The sequence below is a fragment of the Galleria mellonella genome, unplaced genomic scaffold (assembly GCF_026898425.1).
Source record: "Galleria mellonella isolate WM207_F2 unplaced genomic scaffold, CSIRO_AGI_GalMel_v1 utg56, whole genome shotgun sequence".
Lineage (NCBI taxonomy): Eukaryota > Metazoa > Arthropoda > Insecta > Lepidoptera > Pyralidae > Galleria > Galleria mellonella.
Window position 1 is genome coordinate 2,631,343 of NW_026442117.1, and position 22,782 is coordinate 2,654,124.

Consider the following 22,782-nt stretch of genomic DNA (forward strand, 5'->3'; position numbering starts at 1 on the left):
ATGGAATTGGGTCCAATTTACAAATGTTTGAATAGCGTCTCAATTGGGTAAATTAATTTATTAGAAATCTATTGATGCAGAACACAAGGTGAAGTCATCAAGTGAAATTATTACAATCATGTAAAGGAAGTATTAGCGAAACTAAATAATTTGTCTAAACCAAAAATCTAGAATTTACTAATTAGACAGCTGGCTGTTAGGATGGAAGACTCGAAATTTTCTGTAGTTTTTTCTCTATAAATTTTCAAAATAATTTATTTTCAATTTGTATAATAAAATACAGGTTGAAATCGAAATCATTAGGATGCTAATCATTTCTGTTAAATTCAAAACTTCATAGAATATGTTGAGAGGAGATTAAAAATATTAATATCACTCACTAAAGATATAACCAGCTTTGATAAGCATTCTATACTAAATAAAGAAAGTTGAAAAAAAAAGCATATTGGCTTCACGCTTTTTTTGAGATGCTTCTGTATAAAATTCTGCCAATTTCCTTTTACATGATATAATAACCTGAGAACGAGAAAGGAATGATAGTAAAAAAAAAAACTTTTTTGAGTGTAAATAATCTCATATTGTATTGAAGCGTGCGTTAATTTAGACGAGTATATCAGATTGAGTTGTTTAAAATTGTGTTATCTAAAGTTTACAGAGTGATATTAACTTATCATGATGATAAAATGGTACACCCACTACGTATCTTGGACCGGTCAGAAACTAAACAACGTGCTACGTAATATACGCTACGGTTATACTCATACGTGCATTAATAAATCAGTTAATGTTTTAATATCATATAATATAGAAACATATTTGACATATTAAATTAGTTATGTTTTATAAAAATGAAATATCTACTAGGAAAGGTTAAATATTTTTAAACATTGTCATCAATTCAAGTATCGCGTTAAAATAAATCTTTTAATGATAAAAAAATATTTTTATATCTATAATACTGTTTACATAATACTTTCTTTGCTTTACTCTAATCTAATTAATTTATGGTTGTAATTAATTAGAATGGTAATTCAAAATTTGATTCGAAGAATTCAGTATTATTAAAAGAAATCAAGCGCCTATAAACAATGCACCATAGACGAAACAGAATATAGTGTGATGCTCTTAATATCTCTTACGCGTGACTATTTTTAAGAACTAAGGTAATATGCCTCCGTACTCTGTAATTTCACTGCCATATCCCACCCTTCAAGCCGTAATACATAATTATAGTATGACGTGACCTAAACAGTAAAAGTACGACCGAATTAAAGTGCAGTCTACTTTTTAAAGTCAGTATAATAATAGTAGGTATTTTTAATATAGCTCTAGAGGTGTCAGTCTAAATCAATTCTACGTTCCAAATATTTGCGATATGTAGAGATGGGCAATCCACCTGGGTGGGTTTAAAGTCTGGTGGGTAAAAACCGGGTGTTTTGGGTTTATTGGGTTTAAACCCCATAAACACCCAAATTTTTGGGTGTTTATGATTTTGTACTTCATCATCGTCATCTCAGCCGCAAGACGTCCACTATACTGGACATAGACAATATTATTATGCAGCCTACAGAATAAAAAACTTTTAATTTGATTTTGAGTTTATTAAGAAAGAGATGAAAGTAAAATGTAAAACTACAGTCAATCACTGTCAGATTCAGAGTTATTACAAGCGATGAATTGTATAGGTTCGATAGGCTCTATTTCGTCTAAACTGTTATGTTCATTTACTTGCTCAATGAAAGCTTCTAAGGTATTTTCTTCATTAAACTGAATGTCCTCGCATTCAGCTTTATGTTTAAGATTCCAGTTATAACAAATGAATGAAATTTTTTCAGTTCTTTCAGTTGTAAGTCGATTTCTTTTGTTATTATGTATGTAGCCTTGGATACTAAAGGAACGCTCAGTGGCTGCCGAAGTACAGGGAGCTGATAGAATACGAATCGCTACTTTGCTTAACTCAGTGGAACCACAAATACCTTTCCACCATATTAGGGGCTCAATGCTATCTAATGAGCTCCATACAAATCCTCTGGCCCAAAAGTTTTCTTTAGCTTTATAACACGCCAAATCTGCCATTACATTTGACAAACTTAAGTGTTGGCTTAAATTGTAGATAAACTCCATACCCTTAAGTTCTTCCTCTTGAGTAAGTTCGACTCCTAGAGTCCTGGGGTCTAGAATATATGCTGCAAAATGTATTGGCCTCATTGCCATATTGCATCTTGAAGATACTGATGTTAGAATCTGCTGTTTGCTTTCTTCGCTCAATGTCGAAATCTCATTTAATGCAAAACGTATCTTAGCTTGTACATCTCTAAATGTAATGTATGTGCGATGCAAACGATTCTGGTCGCTCTCTAAGTAAAATATGCTTTCAGTGACTGGTTCCAAAATACTTATACATTCCCCTGTCTTCGTCCAGAAATCATCACTTAGAATTAAATCTTTAATATCTCTTGAAATTACCACATCTTCTCTAACTGTTAATATTTGCAAAGCTATCTTATTTGCTTTCAAACTTTTTAACGAAGTAACATGACTTCCCCATCTTGTAGCACAAGGCAATTTTAGTGTTTGTGTAGAATCTTCACCCTGCCTTGATTTTATCAACAAGGAACTTAATCGTTGACTCCTTTTAACAGTTTTTATTATATTTATGGCTTGCATAATAAACACAGTTACTTCTTGTATCTTTACAATATCTTGGCACAACAAGTTAAGGATATGTGCACAGCAACCGAGAGGAACAACATGTGGATATTTGAGTTTTGTTAATTCGAATGCCTTTTGTATATTTCTAGCGTTATCGCCAATAAGTACAAGAAACTTATTTGCTCCATACACTTTCATTACTTTTTCAACTTCTTGGCTAAGGTATTCACTAGTGTGAGGATTACTTTCTGTATTCAAACTTTTAACGTATGCAGGTTGAGGTTTTGATATAAGAAAGTTTATTATTCCTTCATTTCTTAAATTAGACCAGCCATCGCACTGAAGGTGTAAGTAACTACAAGCATTTAGTTCCTCATTTAACTCAAAACGCATTTCTCTATATATTTTATCTAAGTATTTTGTCGCTAAAGCTTTACGTGAAGGTATTTTAAATTTTGGTTGCAATTTTTCGAAAAATTGTATCCATAAAGGATGTTGCACCATCGATAATGGCGTCCCTGTTACAAATATAGCTCTCGCTAATTCTGTTTTTATATGATCATCGGTGTCTTGAAACTCAGCATTTATTGTAGTGTTAGCAGACGACGAGGGGCTTATAAAAGAATCATTTGTCTCTATCTCTGACAGTCCAGACATTTTGGTTTTGGACGAGCTATCTTTTATAAGTTTCATAGAGTCTTTTAATGTTTCTGGAGATTTTGGACAAGTGATAAGATGTTGAAGCATTTTGGCAGCATTACTGAATTTGTAGACCTTATTACAAAGCTTGCAAGAAACAGACTTGTTTGGTAAAGTACGGTAGTGCTCCCATATGCGTAAATCTTTAGGTCTCCCCATTGAACCTAAAAAAATGAACGATGATTAGTTGGTCTGACGAAAATTCAACAATAGAGTGCCTATTTTTTTACAATGATTATTTCTTGTTATTTACAATAAATTTATTAAAAAAATAATAAAATAAATACAAAAAACCTTTGTAAAATTACATCTCCTCGGAGGATTAAACGCAGACGCTAGTTTATTATCGTATTGTTCTGTATTTTTCTCAGCAACTTCTTTAATTCGATTAGGTACTTACGCATATTATGTTAAAAATAAATATCTAGTACACATCTTAGGCTATCCACCATTATTATCCAATGACGACTCTCAGCTAACTATGCACTATCATCCAAAATAAACGTGTATGGAAAATTTTATCCCAGTCGGTTGAGGATTGAGGATAATTGCATCAACATACGAACATACCTACATACTTTTATTTACATAACGCAAGCTAAATAAAAGCTTGTAATAATACATCTAATTTTAAGTTAAAATTGTTAAGTGATCATGATATAATTGTATCATTCAAAAATCCACTTACCTTTAATTATTTCTTGTTAAGTATAAATATTATTTCAAATCTGCTCCCTTAATATGCACTTTTTTACTGCTTTTCCTACCTAACACGTTACCAGGAAGTCACGTTACCAGAGTCAGAGTAATAGTGAACACGTTTGACAGTGATTGTCGTCGCCTCATATTCAGCGTCGACGAATAGGGGAATCCCCAGTCATAATGTATTGCATGCGTGGCGGTCTTACTTCAAATCCATAAACAAAGAGATAATTACAGAACTCGATACTAGATGGCGCTGTTTTTGTTTGAAGAAAGTTTGCGGGCTAAAATACATAGAATTTCATCAATGACTTCCACAAAGAACAACATTTCTGTTTTTTCTAAGTCCGTATCTCTTCCGTATATTTCATAAGATATAAGCTTGGGCTACATTGTTATGCAACGTGATTTTGTCGCTGTCTTGCTAGCAGGGTTGACAGATATACGATTTAAATCGTACTCATACTATTATTTGTCTATTTTTTAATGTACGATCGTAAAGATTATGATCGTAATTCGCACAAAAACATACGACTTTTTGGTTACCTGGCAACATTTTTATTATGAAACGAACATGCTCACATCATCAGTCACATGCAACAATTTATTGGGGATTTCCCCTTCACATCTGGCAGTCCTGCTTGCTAGAATATAGGTAAGTCAGCCACAGTTACTGACGATCGATATTTAAAGGGTATTGTTTTTGTGCTAAATATTTCATAAAAACGTTATTTAATACTTTGTGGATTATTAATTTAGTTGATAATCACTGGAAGTAAAATGGATGCTAATTTGAGAGATCAAGATCTTCGTATAAAACAGTTAATAAAAGAAAATCTACGTAAGTACTCTTTTTATACCTAGGTAGGTAAGGTATAATAAACACAAAAGGTACTTAGATCGCGTGTGTTCGAAGCATTTATTCTAATAAATTTAATTTAAAATTGTAGAAAGAAAAAAATGTCTGCCAAGCCGTAGCCGAAGCCGATCTCCAAATATATTTGGCGATAGTGAGACCCAGTGTCCAGATGATTTACCCAGCGTCGTCGCAACAAAGAAAAAAACGAGGATAAAGTAAAAGAAAATTTACTGAAAGAAGAAACAAACTGTTCTAAATGCTTAATTTATGGAGAAGAGGATAAAAGAAATGAGTATTTCGGACTGTTAGTGGCTCAAGAATTTAAATATATACGGCCATGTGTGCGAACGAGGTGTTATGAAGAAATTTTAAAGTATCTACGGGAAGCAAAAGGCCAACATGTTGATCAACTGCAACATGAAAACACTGAAAATTAATTACTTTCATTTTATTATATATAGATTTTTAAAATTTCCTGAAATATTATTAGTTAACGTTTTATTTAATATTGTAGAATTGATCAATACAATTTATAAAAATAATTTATTGGTATTACTTACATATTTTCAAAAAAATACGTAAAAACCTATTTTTTTGGGTGATTATGGGAGTTTATGGGTGTTTATTGGGTTTTTACCAAAGCACCGGGTTTAAACCCGGTGCTTTGCCCATCTGTAGCGATATGACTGGAAATGGCTGGAATTTGTACTCTCGTTGAAATATTTTAGGTGTCTTTCATCTTTCTCTCTCTCTTTCTCTCTCTGTGTGTATGAGTGTGTGTGTATGTGTATGTGTGACTGTGAAATACTGAATACTTGTGTGTAACTATTTGCAAAATCCTCCAATGTTAAACTGCCATAAGGAATGGTCCTGTTCCTTATTACAGTCTAGGAGGTGGTTTATGTTCTGCAGTGGACAGATAACAGCTGCTTACTTGGATTTCGTAATTTCAGTGTGCATACAACGCAAGAATAAAACAAGATTTCATGCAATCCTTACATCTCAATCTTCTTTTTTTATAATAATCTCATCACCGGTTCGTCAGAAAATGTTTTTGTAAGAGACCAATCGTCAAACTCGACATAATGAATGTTATATATTGCAATCAGGTATAGTTTTAATCCTGGCTATAATAACCGTCTAGACTCAATATAATAAACCGGACTACTTTCACTCACACACACACACTTAAATTAAAATTTCGGCTAAATATTACATTTTTAGCAACTTTTACCTGCAACTTCTCCCGAATGACTGGAATATGTTCATTCACCTCAATACAAGATAGTCGTACTTTATCCTAAATAGTATTATATACCAAGTTTTATAACGATTAGTAAAGCCTTCAATATATCAAAAAAATAACAAACATATTCAATTAGATATACATTAATTATATTAAATTTAATGTCTGATATGATTTAGAAAAAAACATTATATTCGCCTTCTGGTCTTGGCATAAAGTGGAGCACGCTTTTCTTTTCCGTGGATGTCGTAAATGGCGACTAAGGGAGGGCGAGGAATGGGCAGCAGCGTCCCTTTTAAAACATCCAAAAAGCCTTACTGCAATTACCAACACGTGGAGACTATTGGCAAAACAACCCTTATGGGGGAGGCCTGTGTTCAGCAGTAGAGATCTAATAGCTGATATGGTATGGTATAAACCAATATAACTACCTACTAAAAACAATTTTATCTCCTCCCATGAATGTTGACACAGTTCGCAAAGTTATTCCCCTTTGTTTAAAGGAGAATAACTTTGCTTAATAAAATATTCATTTTAAAAAGTTACGAATATTTTAAGGAATATATGTATGAATATATTTTAAATTACATTTTCCTCAAATTAACATTTGTAGTAGCTATATTGTGGTTATAAAACTAAATTGTTAAAACATTTTAATTGTGTCAACTTACGCAAGAAAATATGTGAGTGTATACATGCAGAGAATGCATTGTTACGATTTATCTTTTTGTGGTTAAATTTAAATCAAAACAAGTATTTTAATTAAATAATATATATATATATATATATATATATATATATATATATATATATATATATATATAATTATTAATTATTATTATTAATTTTTCTTTTCTTCTAATACTTCTCTCTTCTTCTTCTCCGTCAAAGTAAAAGTATTTACTTCTTAAAAAGAACTTCAGATTTTAAATAATTAAAATTGATTATTATAACTTGTTGAATTTAAAACATTTTTTAGATTAACAGAAATAGATGTATAAATTGAAATTGGAAGTGGAGAATAATGGGTCTTATAAATATTTTTCAAATTAAGTAAATGATAACTTAAAAAAAAGTTTCATATACCGCTTACAAGACGTGGTATTTATAGAATCATCACATATTGGTATTTTTTAAATTAAATGCCGCTTGAATGAATGCATGGAGCATCAAAGAGAAAAGGGCTAATTAAAGCCAAACACATATTCATTTACAGATATTAAACTAATTACTTGATGTCTTTAATTATATTTTTTAATTCTGCCACCATTAGTACGCATATTGTGTATATAGTCACACACTACAAATGGTTGCAGAATAAAAAAATAATAGTTCTAATCAACCAACCAGTGATATGAGCTTCAGCAAAATAACAACTAACTCAGTGAAATTGATATTAAACCTATATACCTAATTTATATATTATAAATATATATATTACAAACCTAATATTCATATGATATTTACAAAAATCTCGTGTCACAGTGTTTGTGATCGCATTTTTCCGAAACGACTCGACCAATTTTTAATGTAATTTTGTATATACATGTATATTTGGTATGTATGAGAATAGGTCGTAAAATTATATTTCATACCGTTAACTGGTTAAGGTATCCCTATCACTAATTTGTATAGTAGTCAGCTAGTTTATTTATAATGATCATTTACAACTATTGATATATTTTAAAAATCTAAATAAACATTGCACTTAAATAAAAAAACAATAATTGTAGTCACGCACAATTAATAATATATATACATGACCTTTAGTCTAATAGTAAGGTTCCCAGATGCTCATAATGCAGATTTTTATAACTATGGATATATATGTAAGTTGACATTTTCCAACTATTTACCTCTTTATCAGACATGTCATTCTATCTAATCAATAACTGATTCATATCAGTACTTATCGCTTTTCGAATGGGAAACTGGTACTATCAAATTAAGAAACAAACCTCTTGAGAAATCTAAGTGATAGGTTATTAATCCTCTGTAACCGTCGCCTATAGACATGAGCAGTACCATGGACATAACAGAGTATACTGTTTCGTCCATGATACCCTCATGCGTTGCCATTCCTGAGGACTCAGGTGTTATTCCTCTGTACCCAGTAAATTCACGCCATATCCCACCCTTCAAACCAAAACACAGCTATGCAAACACAACTGCTTTACCGTTGCAACACGAATGGGACAGAGGTACCCAAGCAATCGACTTTTGTACAAAGTCTCCCTCTGGTTTGTTTAGGGTATTTTTATTTTGCCTTTACATACCGGTTGTATAGGTACTATTTATGTCAAAAGACGACATTTACCATTTTCCATCAGATGGACTAAAATATTGTTTGGCAAACTGAGTTGCATTAAAGAAAAAACATCTGACTATGCCTTATTATGCTAGAAACAATCTTTGCAATTTTGTGTATAGTAATATATATATATATATATATATATATATATATATATATATATATATATATATAGTATAAGAATTACAGAAAAATAATTCTAATAAGAGGGCTAAATACCTACGAAATTAAAGTGCAAAATATTCAAGGTTGGCATTCAAGGTCGCACGTGTCAAATACGAGTACTACACGTGTACTAAACTTTATGACGTTTGATTAAAACGTTAAGGTACCTTGACCCTATGGAGGAATAAAATAGTATCCATTTTCATATTGATAAATACTAAATAAGGATTATTATGAAAGATAAAAGAGCTGCTGTAAGTGTAATCGCGTTACTCAAGAAAATTTATAATCTAAATTTTTCTTATTTTCAATCCTGAAAATCCTTTTCCAGGACCTAAGAAAGAAATCAAGTAATAATGACAAGGTGCCTAAGTATTTCGAAATACCGAAATACTGACCAAATATATATGTACATTTATATATACAATTATATAAATTCGGTCTAACAGCGAATGTACACAACATTTGTAAATTATTGGTCCAATCTTTGTTTAGTGTAGTGCTTACGACACATTAAAACTAAAATATAATTATATTACCATATTATATACTATGTAATACATCCAACTAAAAACTTACATAATACGCGTTTATTTATAATGGACTTCATTTAAATTAAGTAATAATTTATCGTTATTTATTAACAATAAAGCTTTACAATTACAACTTAAACATAACGACATAAAGTTTACAATTACTTGACTCGTCGCTATAACTGTATCACGGTAGTATAAACAAATTATAATAATTATTATAGCAGTTAAAGTAGGTACTACCTAGTATGTATTATTTGTGGTATCTACTACTATAGAGCAATTACATGAAGCAATTTTGTTGAAGTGCCTTCTAATGCGTTTTATTGCCAAATTAATAACAATTGAGAAGGTAATTTGAAAATAATACGTACCTATAGATATCTAATGATAATACAGTATCTTGACGTAACAGCTTAGGTGTCATTTCATTAATATAGTTAATCTGATCTAATTTCGACTAATTTATTAACGTTAATAACGTAAATTATGTAACTTAACATCTAATAATGCCTTACAGAAAAACTATAGAACTAGTGGATGCAGTTCCTTGTGACCATTTCTAAGAGGGGGCTATGTACAGCAGTGGACCACCGACGTCCGATAAATAATGATAGATGTAATTTATATTTAATTAATTATATATTACATAATAACCATTATAAAATAAATTAGGATTAAATTTTCTTTATATTAAAAAATAATCCTTAGATCGTACAGGTTAATTTTATTGGAAAAACTACTTCATAATAACTGTATATATTCTAAGTTCCTAGCATTTCAGTACACAAAAATGCAAGTATTATATTATGTCAAATAAATTTTTAACTATATAAAATGTCATCGGTTACTCGAATCGATCTAACTATTATAAGAATCGAATTCCGGTAGGTACACAATGTTTAATTTTAAAAATACATATTTGAACCATAAGCTTAGAAATAATCAGGTAAAATTATAAGTACAAAAGGTATTAATTCCATACTCATTTACCATTTTTATAATACTCAGAATGGCAAAAACAAACTGACGGCCTATCTGGTGCAAAGTGATAACCGTCGCCTATAAACGTGAACAGCACCATGGAGATCACAGGATGCATTGTGCTGTAGGCATTACAGCATAGTACCCCTCACGTATTGATTCTCCATACTTCCGTACTCTGTAATTTCATTTAATTCGTTATCGATTAGTAAATAATAGCCAAACAGTTGTCGGTAAATCACCGATGCTTTATTTATTTATTTAAATAACTTTATTGATAAAAGTAAATATAATATAAAGTTGTTGTCTTGTGATTGCATGTCTGCATTGTACTTTTTTTGCCAATTTTATAGTTTTATAATAATAAGAAACCTGTTATTAGCCTTAATATTTTAAATACTAGTATGTAAATCTTAACTGTACAAATACAAAGGGCGGACGGCTATATAACTTAATACTTTATCTTTACTTTTACTATGTTTTTACTTACTATGTACATGTCAAAACAAACACAAATTAGCATCTCAAATGACCAATGACGCTTGTTAACGAAGGAAGTGGCAGTGAAAGTGTGTACAGCCTGTCACTAATGAACCGAGCTTATTGTCATTACAGTGCTGTGTACAGGGACGGCTTTAGGGTGACGAGTAAAAGTAAATAATACATCTGATCAACTTCCTAATAACAAAGGTTATCTATTAGTCTAATTTTTTTGCGGCAGTTATGTCAACAATTTTGAATAGTGTTTCATTTTTTTTGCAATTGATAGAGTTTATTCTCGTATTAGGTGCATTTTAAATTTGTGGTAATTGATTTTTACAGAGCATAAATATAAATGTTTTACATTTTAGCTGTAGATTCAATATTCGACATAGATGTACGAGGTTTGTCCGGAAAGTACGTATAAAAGTTTTTTAAAAATTTTATTTTACAATTATTCAGGTAAATCAATTTTATCCCCTTCAAAGTACTCCCCCTGTGACATAATGCACTTGTGCCAACGCCGTTTCCACTGTGAGAAGGCTCCTTGAAAGTCCTCTGGTTGTAGGTTTCTCAGCTGCCCCGTCGTAGCTTTTTTTATCTCATTTATGTCCCCCAAATGCCGCCCCCGAAGTACCAATTTGGTTTTTGGGAACAAGAAGAAGTCACACGGGGCCAAATCCGGCGAATAGGGGGGGTGTTCGGTCACCGTAATGGAATTTTTACTCAAAAACTCACGGACAACAAGAGAGGTGTGGGCAGGGGCATTGTCGTGGTGAAGAATCCAACGCCCCTCTCGCGCCAATTCTGGACGAACTCGTGCCACACGAGCTTTGAGGCGTCTGAGCACATCGACGTAGAATTTTCCATCAACTGTCTGGCCTGGAGGGTCGAATTCTTGATGGACAATCCCCCGAACATCGAACTCTTTCTCGGCCCTCTCTGAATCTTTTTAGCCACTTGTGGACGGTTGGTTCCTTCACAGCATCATCCCCATAAACTGTTCTGAGATCGGCAAAAATTTCACGGCCATTCTTGCCGAGTTTCGAGAGAAACTTGATTACGACGCGCTGCTCTTCAACGGAAGCGGGCTCCATGCCGACGGGGTTTCGTTAAGAGGTAACTTCACAGATGGCGTGACAAGCCAGTTCGCACCGCACGGCGGTCAGACCAGAACTGAAGCATTGTTAGGGACATAAGGAAGGGGTCCTGCGCTTACCTGGCCTCCCCACTCCTCTTTCTCGCATTCCAGAACACTTTTATACGAACTTTCCGGACAGACCTCGTATATGATGATCTATACTGAAAAATCAAATATTTGTAATATAAAAAGTCTGTTAAAGATTTCGTACATAGAATATTTACTAGTATATTTTTCTAATTCTTCATCTTTTCGTAAATTGTAAATTCTAACATAAACTTATAAAAATAATTGTCAACGTTATTCAGTCAGGATATATCTTTATTATGTGCTGTTCTTTTACAATCTAAGCCACTGCTCGGAAACTTGTTTTTTTTATTTATTTATGATTATATTAATTCACACATATAGATGACGTCATAAAGTTTGTTGACCTCAATCCACCTCTGGCAGTTGCATACTCAATGGGTGAAAGGTGCAGCAGATTTAAGCATAATTTCATATGCCACTGCAGTCAAAAGACGGCATTCACCAATTTCTTGCATAATTAAATTATAATATTTATTATTTAATAAATCTCTGGAAGCCCACAACCCACAACATGCAAAGCTGTATCAAGAAAGTAGTCAATTAGTTCATTATTTAACCTGTTATTGTTTAATGAAATTATATAAAAAGTGTTAACTCATAAGTTAGCGTATCATAAAACAATGTGAAAATTAAAAGTCCATTCTTACAAACCTGAGACCGTCCGGACTATGTACCCCATTAGCTACCAATTATCCATTAACCATATTCATACATATGTATGTAGTTTTTTTTATACAACTTAGAATGGCAAACAAGCTGACGGCCCACCTGATAGAAAGTGGTAACCGTTGCCTATAGACATGAGCAGTACCATGGACATAACAGAGTATACTGTTTCGCCCATGATACCCTTGCGTATGCGTTGCCATTCCTGAGGACTCAGGCGTTATTCCTCTGTACCCAGTAAATTCACGCCATATCCCACCCTTCAAACCGAAACACAGCCATGCAAACACAACTGCTTCACCTATCACCTTTCACTGGTACCCCGCCAGTATATACAGATAGCGCAGGCGGAGTTACCATGCCATCCATTAAAAAAAATACTTCTCAAATCCACATATACTAAGTGGCAAGTAAAACGCTAATTTGTTATCTAAATTCATACTTATCGTTCGGCACTTAAATAGAATTATCCATACTTAATAAACCAAATCTGTTGTGCAATATGTTTAAATAAAATAACGAGAACATCAGACGCGCCTGTTTCATGTATAGATAAACCAAAATGTCGCAATTGGTGCATTTAACTATATTTAACAGTGAAAGCGATGATAACAGCAGATTACGTTGATGCCCGCATTACTTTGGTTCGTTTATGCAATATTTACGATAAGACAAGTCACCTAGTTATTGTTAGGGGTACGTAGCTAATTAGAGGACATTAAGTATATTTCCATTCGTATAGTTTGAAGCGATTTACCACAGGGAGACTTTGTACAAAAGTCGATTGCTTGGGTACCTCTGTCCCATTCGTATTTCAACCGTGAAGCAGTTGTGTTTGCATAGCTGTGTTTCGGTTTGAAGGGTGGGATATGACGTGAATTTATTGGGTACAGAGGAATAACACCTGAGTCCTCAGGAATGGCAACGCATGGGAGGTATCATGGGCGAAACAGTATACTCTGTTATGTCCATGGTACTGCTCATGTCTATAGGCGACGGTTACCACTTTCCATCAGGTGGGCCGTCAGCTTGTTTGCCATTCTAAGTTGTATAAAAAAAAAACCTCCGTGCCACAATAATTGACGAATAGTCATCTTTCATTCCCAGATTTAATTTTCAATCACCATTTTTATAGTGAAATAACTACAATAATAAATGTGTATTATTCAATAAATACATTTAAAATTTTGTATGCAAAAAATCAAATACATAGTGTCATATTTATTTTCTTTATTACAATAGAATAGAATAAATGTATATGAGAGCTTTACACTATAATAATTCGTAAGATGTTTATGACGTCTTTAAAGAAATTTATACAGCCTACCCATACATCGGAAATACAATACAGTTACATAACATTAATAATTTTAGAGTCGTACATTAAAGTTCAGAACATATGAAAATACAACAATATTTTTTATTAAAGTTTGAAAGTTATTTTTTAAATATTTTTTTAAGGTTTTTCACCTTCCTTATATATATCAGCACTATCGTACGTACTAATTTTTAATATAAAATTGTATCTACATTGCCTACATATGAAAAGAGAGAAATAATAACTTGGAGATGTTTAATAATTTCTGATTTAGGTTGAGCTAATATAGATTGATTAAGACCAATATTTAATCTATTTAGGTGAAAATGGCGCGTGAATTCACCTCTTTCCATCGACTATAAGCTACTAACAGTACATGTTAACATCATCGATGATGTTGATCAAGTTGTTAAACGTATCTGTATGCATACAAGTAAATGAAGCGGCTCGATCAAGTTGTTTTTTATGTGGCATAATATACGTAAGTACTTGGTTTCTTTGCTTAAGCCGCTTGACCGTCTACGGGCCTTTTTAAAGCCGTATCGGATCTCGTTACTAGTTACCGCACATCATATTGGCATCAACCGCATTACCGCATCACTATAGTGTTAACTCCTCGCACGTTTCATCCCGCGTGGTTCGGAAACATTTATCTGTGACCTTCACGGCGCATGCGCACTAATCTCACGCTGACTTCCCGCTACGGTTATTAACATTGGTTTGATATGTAGATAGTTAATAATCTAGTATATAACAGTATAGGGGGCTAAGTATTATATAAATATATAATTATAATACATTTTATATTTATATAAAAAAATAATAGAATTACCAGTTGCTTTAAAAAGATTTCCATTTGTTTCTTATACTTTCAATGTTATCAAATCGAATTGAATGGATATTATACACATATTTGTGACATTATTATTAATTTAACACACTAAAAAATCACAGAGAAACAGACAGGTTGTGTTTATAAAATTAAATCACTCGATGTATAAATAAATCTTAGTTATTCTAATCCCATACTAAATAAAAGCTTACATTCAAAATGAACTGGTTATTAAAATCACAAACTGCCAACAGAAAGTCGACCGCACAGGGATGTTTATTTTATAAACAGTGCGCTACATTTGGACCGGATTATGTTTCAGTCACTGCCGCCTTTTCAATTAATAATATGCACTAACATAGATAAAATAGAGCGGCCTTATGAGTAACGAGTCCACGACTTCGTGCGCCTAAATCAGTACGTAAAATATACTATGCGATATTTTTTTTTAATAGGTGAAAATTGCATAGTAACTCCGCCTGCGCTTTGGTAGGTATACGCTGGCGGGGCGCCAGTGAGAGGTAATAGATGAGGATGAAAGCATATCAGTTAGCCCATCGTAAAGAATTCCACGAGAATTAACCACGCTTTCCAGATGGAACCGCGTGGAGGTCGATCTGATATTGCTAGCAATAAAGCTGTTAGACCCCATTACTAACAATCCCCTCCCTCCCCCCACCCCGATTGTACGCGTTAAATTAGGATATAATCTACAATATTATAGCCCTTCCTTGGAAAATAATGTTAAGTACGTCAATGAGTTATAGCCTATATATACTTGTAATAAGACTTATCCAAACGTCTTTTTAAAAACTTTCAAATTTATAATATTTGTAGAATAAATAAAACGGCTTACAGCACATCACATTAATAAGGTTCCATGTGGCTATAATAATTCTGTAATCGAATATCAAATGCACTTACGATATATATTTTTAAAGTAATTATTGTAAAATAAAAAGTGCCGTTTTTAAAATGCATATAATATTTCTTACGGTGATGATAGGAATATAATAAGAAAATAGGAAAATTTTATTTCCGTCAATATACAGATATAGTCCATAAAAGTAATCAATCATAATTGCCATTATTATTTGTTTATTTTTTTTTAAGAATCATCATTATTGTTTAACGTCATTAGGCGTTTAATTGAAGAACGAAAATGTTTTCAGTATGTTTAATTATACTTCTTTCAAAATCTACCAATTTTTACTAATTTATTTAATAATTTTACTATGAAAACAACGCATAGTCGGACAAAATATTTAGAGATAAATATTTTAATACACATAATGAAGCATATTGTGTGTGCTGTAAGTGCTGTAGTGCTGTAAGTAATGCAAATAATTCATTTATCTATCTATTTATTCACAAACAAATAACTCTACATGTCCACTCTATTCAACTTATTTCTGTCACAAGTTTACATATGGTACTAAGTCCGAATAAATTCCAAAACACATTCCTGGAAGAGACGAACACGACCCTTAATATTTTAAACCCATTTATCTTTAACACTCAACTTCGGGTCACTTGAATACTACGTTATCTCTAACAATTACAGAGATAATTATCTCTGTAATAATTAGGAGGGAAATAATTTTTACAAGTGCTGTTGTTTAAAGGAATTTGTAGCGATTACTCTAAATAAAGGATTGTTAATTCTGAATAATAATAACGAATGAACTAATCATGAAAAAGAAAACACAAAAGCATTATTTTATGTTATTTATGTATATATTATTTGTATAGTATGTATAGGTACACATTATTAGTTGTATTTTTTTTTTACCTATCCCTATAATGAAATAACGCGATTCATACTTCATCCCAAAGGTCGACTGATAGAGAATGCTACAAGCATTCGCCGCCGTCTGCCGTATATTCCGGATTTTGTACCATATTTAACTTTGGTCAATAAAATTATTTAAATAAATAAATAAATAAGAGCTCTCTCTCTCTATTCGTCCTCTTCATTACTGAATAAAGCAATTAATAAATAAGAGCAATGTAACAATAAATATATTTATAATCTACAATTGTTAATATTCTAAAGTTACTATACAAATCAATATTATTACTTTATTAAATCAATATTATTAAATATTGGTATAAATAAAATACAATTTAAAAAACAACTCGAAAATATGAAGAATTATTAAACCACAAATTATTCCAAAATCGTAATGTAATAAATAAATATTTTTCCAGAAAAAAACATAATCGCTCGCCATTTGAAATTTGCCAAGAAATACAATTATTTCAGTCTCTGAGAAATGCCTTTTATTAAATAAAAAAAAAAACTTTCCATATAATAAGTATAGACATGAGATTGCATTGTTATGGTGTGATTACGAAATTATTCCCGGAAGTCATTTAATGAAACGCGTAATTTATGTGACTTCCCCCAATTTTGGGTTCAACGACTTACTCGATTCGAAATAATGATTCGCAATCTCGGTCTTTGTACTTGATTTGATTTCTCGTTTCCTCTTTCAAGTTCCCATCCATCCTTATTACAAATGTTTTGCACAAATATTACTGTATATACTACATGTGGTTAGATCCAGTAAACGTTTACCGTAATGATATAGTGCAAGAAAGTATTTAGTAGATTTTATCTGTAATTTATTAGATATTTTTTATGCAACTTAAAATGGCAAAGCTGAAGGCCCAAAGTGATAACCGTCGCTTATAGATATGAGCAGTACCACAGACGTAACAGAGTATACTGTTTCGCCCATGATACCCCCATGCATCGCCATTCCTGAGGACTCAAATGTTATTTCTCTGTACCATGTAAATTCACTGCCATATCCCACCCTTCAAACCGAAACACAGCCGTGCAAACACAACTACTTCACGTGGAAACACGAATGGGACAGAGGTGTCCAAGCAAAAGACTTTTGTACGTAGTCCCTTTTTGGTAAATTTATTGAGTAATTTCTGATAATTTCTGACTCGTAACACAATATAGTTTTGTATATACGTACTCTAACCAAATTACTGTAATACTTAGGTATAGTTTTAGGATATAATTTAGGAAATAATTTATATCAAACTGAGTAAAGAGAATTATACTGCTCACATACAAGCGACGGTTATCTAAGATATTAACATTTACTTTCATTAGATAGACATACTACAAATCCAAACCCATAACTATATGAACCGATATGACAACATAACCTTCAAAAAAAGAGCATATTCCTTTTTAAAAGGCGGGCAGCACACCTGCAATGCCATAGGTGTTGTGGGTGACCATGGGCGGCGGTAGTCACTTACCATCAGGTGAGCCGCATGCTCGTTTGCCCCCTGTGTTGTAAAAAAATTAACAGAAAAAAGCAACTACAAACGTGACAAAATAACATCAAAACCAGTTAGTTGAATATTGGCTTAAATATTACTTAATATATACACCAACACATTTTTTTTATCTCTTATAAAATTAATATTTTTTATCCCAACGATTCAGTGTATTAGTCAGTTAATCTCATTTTTTTCTGCCTACTATTATTATACTTCCGAAATTTCACATCTTCAATTCAAAACCTTCTCTTTGAGAGTAAATTTTGTAATTTATTAAAACTAAAACAATTGCCCGGAAGTCCATTATAAGTGCATCTAGCATCTCACAAAGATGTACCTCATGAAATGTTTATACACGGTAATTTTTATTTAGGAAGATAACAAAATATGTATAATAGAAATCAGACGCAAATAGTTACATATATTTTTAATATAGGAAGGCGGCCATACTACCTATTATTATAATGCGAAATTGTTTGCCGACTCGTATCGCATCGCCAATTACTTTTACCCGCATCGTCAAGTACTTGTTGTTTGCATTTTCACAAGTTTCAACTATCAAGTGACCACTAATAGTGTTATAACACGGAAGTGAATATATGTAAACATATTACCGGCTGTACAGTTACATCCTATCCTTTGTGTTTGTCGGTCGCCGACCAGACTGTTACATCAAAAGCCAAAAGCAGTAGGTTCATATAATTAAAAGCAAAAAATAAATTGAAATTGATTGAGATTTATTTTATAATACTTAAAATAAGAAACAAGCTGATGATAAACGGAACGCGAACGCAAAGTTCTCATATATACTATAACAATATCATCATAGAAAACACTGTGATACACACGGCTGGTACCTCATGTATGGAGTGACATGTTATTATGGAATGACGTTATTATTATTATAGTGACATGTACCTCATATATTTCTGAAAGTCAGTCTATGCAGGTGGCTCAGGACTGTTCCTTCTTGCAGATTTATCTTGTAATAAAATTAATTTTGAAATCACATTCTTTATTTTTATACTTCGCATAATTCATCATCGTAATGGCTCTAAAACGTTTTAAAACTAAAAAAAAAAACTATATTAAATATTAACAGTATCTTGAAACATTATTCCAAATCAATGAAGACTAAATTTAAGGCAAAATTTATAGTTGGTATTAATCCAAAAATACTTTAGCGATACATAAATAAAATAATAAAATAAGTTTTCATATATATATAATTATAGTAGGTATATAGAAACAACGTCAAAATAACTCATTTGATATCTTGATCGCCTTAAAAAATGAATATTGAATCAAGAAATAATGTAATAATCATCATCATATCATATAAGTAACGTACCGTAATAGTAAACAGTTAGTCTTTTTTTTTATACCACTGAGGTGGCAAACACGCATACGGCCCAACTGATGGTAAGTGGTTACCGTAGCCTATAAACACCTGCAATACCAGAGGTATTACGCGTGCGTTGCCGACCCTGAAGTATAAGCTTCCCATATAAGGAGGGCTTTTCCAGTAGTTGTCATGCTTGGCAAGCGGGTTGGCAACCGCCATTAGGCTTTAAAGATGTTTAAAGAGGGACGTTGCTGACTATCTCTCGAACATTAAGTTTCCTTAATCACCTCCTACAATGGTCATGGTGAAAAACGGTAGTCTGTTCTACGCCAGGATCACACGGCAAATATTTAATATATACATATTGTTAAACATCATAAATCACCAATATCATTCGCTATCTATCTATTTATCCTATTTAAGAGCTGCACTCTTGTCGATGCAGCTTTTGCCACTCACTACGATTTTCTGCGAGTCTCTTCACCTCTTGATACGACACGACACTAACTTTTTTCTTGATCTGCCTTATGTAACTATGCCTTGGTCTCCCTCTTCCCCTCCTTCCTTCTATCTTATCATTCTATTATAATGTTCATAAGTTGGTCGTGTCGTATCAAGCGTCCTAACATTTTTTCGCTTCTAATCTCAATAGTTCTTATAATTTGTCTCTTTTCCTTAACCCTAAACAGGACCTCCTCATTACTAATTCGATCTCTCCAGCTACAGCTATCTTTCGCTACAGCTTCAAAATACATAATAATTATTAAAATATACTTAAATTTTAAAAAATAAACGATTCTGATAATCATGATAGTAATTGTTTTTCCTTTTAAGACTTTAACAATTAGACATCTTAAGCACCGGCTAATCCCGAGTTTAAACAATAGGGGGTCATTGGACCTCGTGGGAGGACAATAAGATACTAATTGTATTCATCGGTATATCATGTGCTAAACACGTCGTGGGCGCATCCAATGTGCGGACGATTAGTACTTAATCATTTAATTATGTATTTGCAAAACATTTTCCTTTGTAAGTAACTATAGTTCATTGTACGCGACAAAAGAAATTAGCTAACTGTTAACCAACCAAAAAAGGAGTTTTAATGGATGATAATGAAATGGTAACCCCGCCTGTGCTATCGGTATAATCTGGCGGGGCACCAGGTCAGTTAGCCTTACGTGACAAATTCAACAACAAATCAATTACGTTGGTTTCCAGGGGAAACTGTGAGGTGATCGACCTTAAGGGTATATTAATAGCAATGGAGACTAACCTGCATATTACTAACACTCCCTTTACCCCTACCAAAAAACGAGTGTGCTGTTTTCAGGGTACATATAAATGAGTTTCTTTATTCCACCATAACTTTAAACGCGTCAACAAACTTGCATGTGTTGGGTATAGTTAAAATACTTACATTATCCTAAATGACACTAGCTGAGATTTTTTACTTGAAACAAAATCTTTACTTTGTATGAACTTCATTACTTTGTATGAATTAATGTCCATTCATGTATTTTTAGCTATACATTACATAGCATTTTTTATTTTGCATGAAAGTATCGTGCAAAATCTTAGATAATAATATAAAAAAAAATTAACAAACCGATGTCTATATATGAATGATATTTAAAAAAAATATATATATGAGGTTTTAGTTAAAGCAATAGAAGTCAAAATAATATTTATTTAGAAATTTTGTCTGTCTATCTATCTGTATCTATGTTTGTTCTGACATCACGCAAAAACTGAATGGGGGTTTCACTATTGTGAGTGTTGTGTTTTTGCAAGTTTGATTTAAAATCTAGCGTATATTTTTATTTCGACACGCCATCTATATGTGGTTTATTTTATTGTTATTCCGGCTTCTGAATACCGCGCGAACGAAGTAGAGGTTAAAAAACTAGTCGATAAAATTACTTTTCTACGCTAAACAATTGCGTATTTAAGCATGAAACGGCAACAAACAGACGAAGTTTCACAGACTTTTTACTTTAGACCTACTTTAGTTTTATATTTTACTAGCTTACTCAGCAAACATTGTTTCACCTCTACGGCCACCTACCGAATCCATTTTTTTCTTGTCATAATAAAAACTAACCTGTATGTCAAGTTGAAACAAGCAATATACATTAACAAAATTTAATTAAAATCGGTTGAGCGGTTTCGGAGATTACTGTGGAAGAATATAAATATATTCCTAGTAGTACCATTGATATGACAAATACGTCTTTTTCGTGAACTCCTACAAAAAGCAGTTCATATGTCATGCAAAACAAAGCGTGACAAGGCTGTTTTGGATCTTTTTATGAACACATTATGTACCTTCTACTAACCTTGTATTCCATCTGTTCATAGTTATGTTGAACTATGAGCTGTGCTATAAGAATATACAGTTGTGCTCAATTAGATACGGCGTATGATTGATTATAATGTAATTTTTTGTCACCCAACACTGCAGCATTTATCATGTCATCATTTAACAAATTAACAAAGGTTTGTTGACCTCTCATATCGAAATTAATCTTTTCTCGCAGCAGGAAGGATGTTTCGACGAATTTGCAAAATCTTAAACAAGATTAATTGTTCTTTTGTAATTAGTAAAGAAAAAATATTATGTAGAAAGATTTAATTTATCAAAGTTGTAAAGAATAATATGTATATGTGACTTTTCTTTTGTAATTTGATATATTTAGTACAAAACAATTATAAACTCACAAATCAAAAACATCCTCAGCTCCTAGTCATTATAAAGGGAATTTCTTGAGAGCTTCTACTACATACACTTAGCTTTAAATTTTTTACAATTTTAGCAAGTGTATTAGACTGATTTAGACTTCATAACCCACACTTAGCTTTAAATTTCTGATAATAATAACAATTGACTTATTTACACTTCATAATCATCATTCTGGTCTTTACTGTCTACTATAAAACATAGTGTTCAACAAACTAATACTAGAAGAATAATGTCAAAAGGAACAATCCTGAAACATTTGCACAAATCGACTTTCGTAAATGCGACAACGAATTTCTACATTACCTAAGAAATAAATTAAAATATTCTTTAATTAATATCAGTTCTATTATTATCTTTCACTCTGAAAGAAAATTAAAAATATTTTTTTTTTATAATCGAGTAAACTTAAATTTACGCACTTTTCAATTGAAAAGAACGGACATGAAACTCAGGTGTTTTATTTTACATACTTTACTAATCGTTGTACGTATGAATTATTTCTGATAATAACAACAGAAATAATTTATTCATATATAAATTAATATGTGCAACGTAGTACTCATCTATAAATCCATTACAAATAACGCTAACTGGCATTGTTACGCTAGCGTACGTGAACTGTATCGCGCCAAACAGTCTGGCATTCTTCCAGCAGACTGCACATAGTTTGCCAAATCCAATAGGTCCAGACTATGGGTCATTGAACT

At 32.2% G+C, this 22,782-nt stretch overlaps 2 protein-coding genes across 3 annotated transcripts in view; one reads left to right on the forward strand and one right to left on the reverse strand.

Moving 5' to 3' along the window:
- LOC113516175 (protein split ends) overlaps nucleotides 1–22,782 on the forward strand; it is a 133,806-nt gene that overhangs the window by 16,823 nt on the left and 94,201 nt on the right. The gene's annotated exons all lie outside the window — the stretch shown is intronic.
- Nucleotides 1,382–5,556, reverse strand: LOC128201611 (uncharacterized). Its single transcript, XM_052899096.1, has 2 exons — nucleotides 4,040–5,556; nucleotides 1,382–3,515 (listed from the first exon to the last, which is right to left on the reverse strand). Exon 2 carries the CDS (start codon nucleotides 3,508–3,510, stop codon nucleotides 1,639–1,641), a length of 1,872 nt encoding a protein of 623 aa, XP_052755056.1. The 5' UTR covers nucleotides 3,511–3,515; nucleotides 4,040–5,556; the 3' UTR covers nucleotides 1,382–1,638.

What these genes read in the sequence shown, in the direction of transcription:
- LOC128201611 (XM_052899096.1), bottom strand. Translation starts at nt 3,510, where the DNA reads ATGGGGAGACCTAAAGATTTACGCATATGGGAGCACTACCGTACTTTA.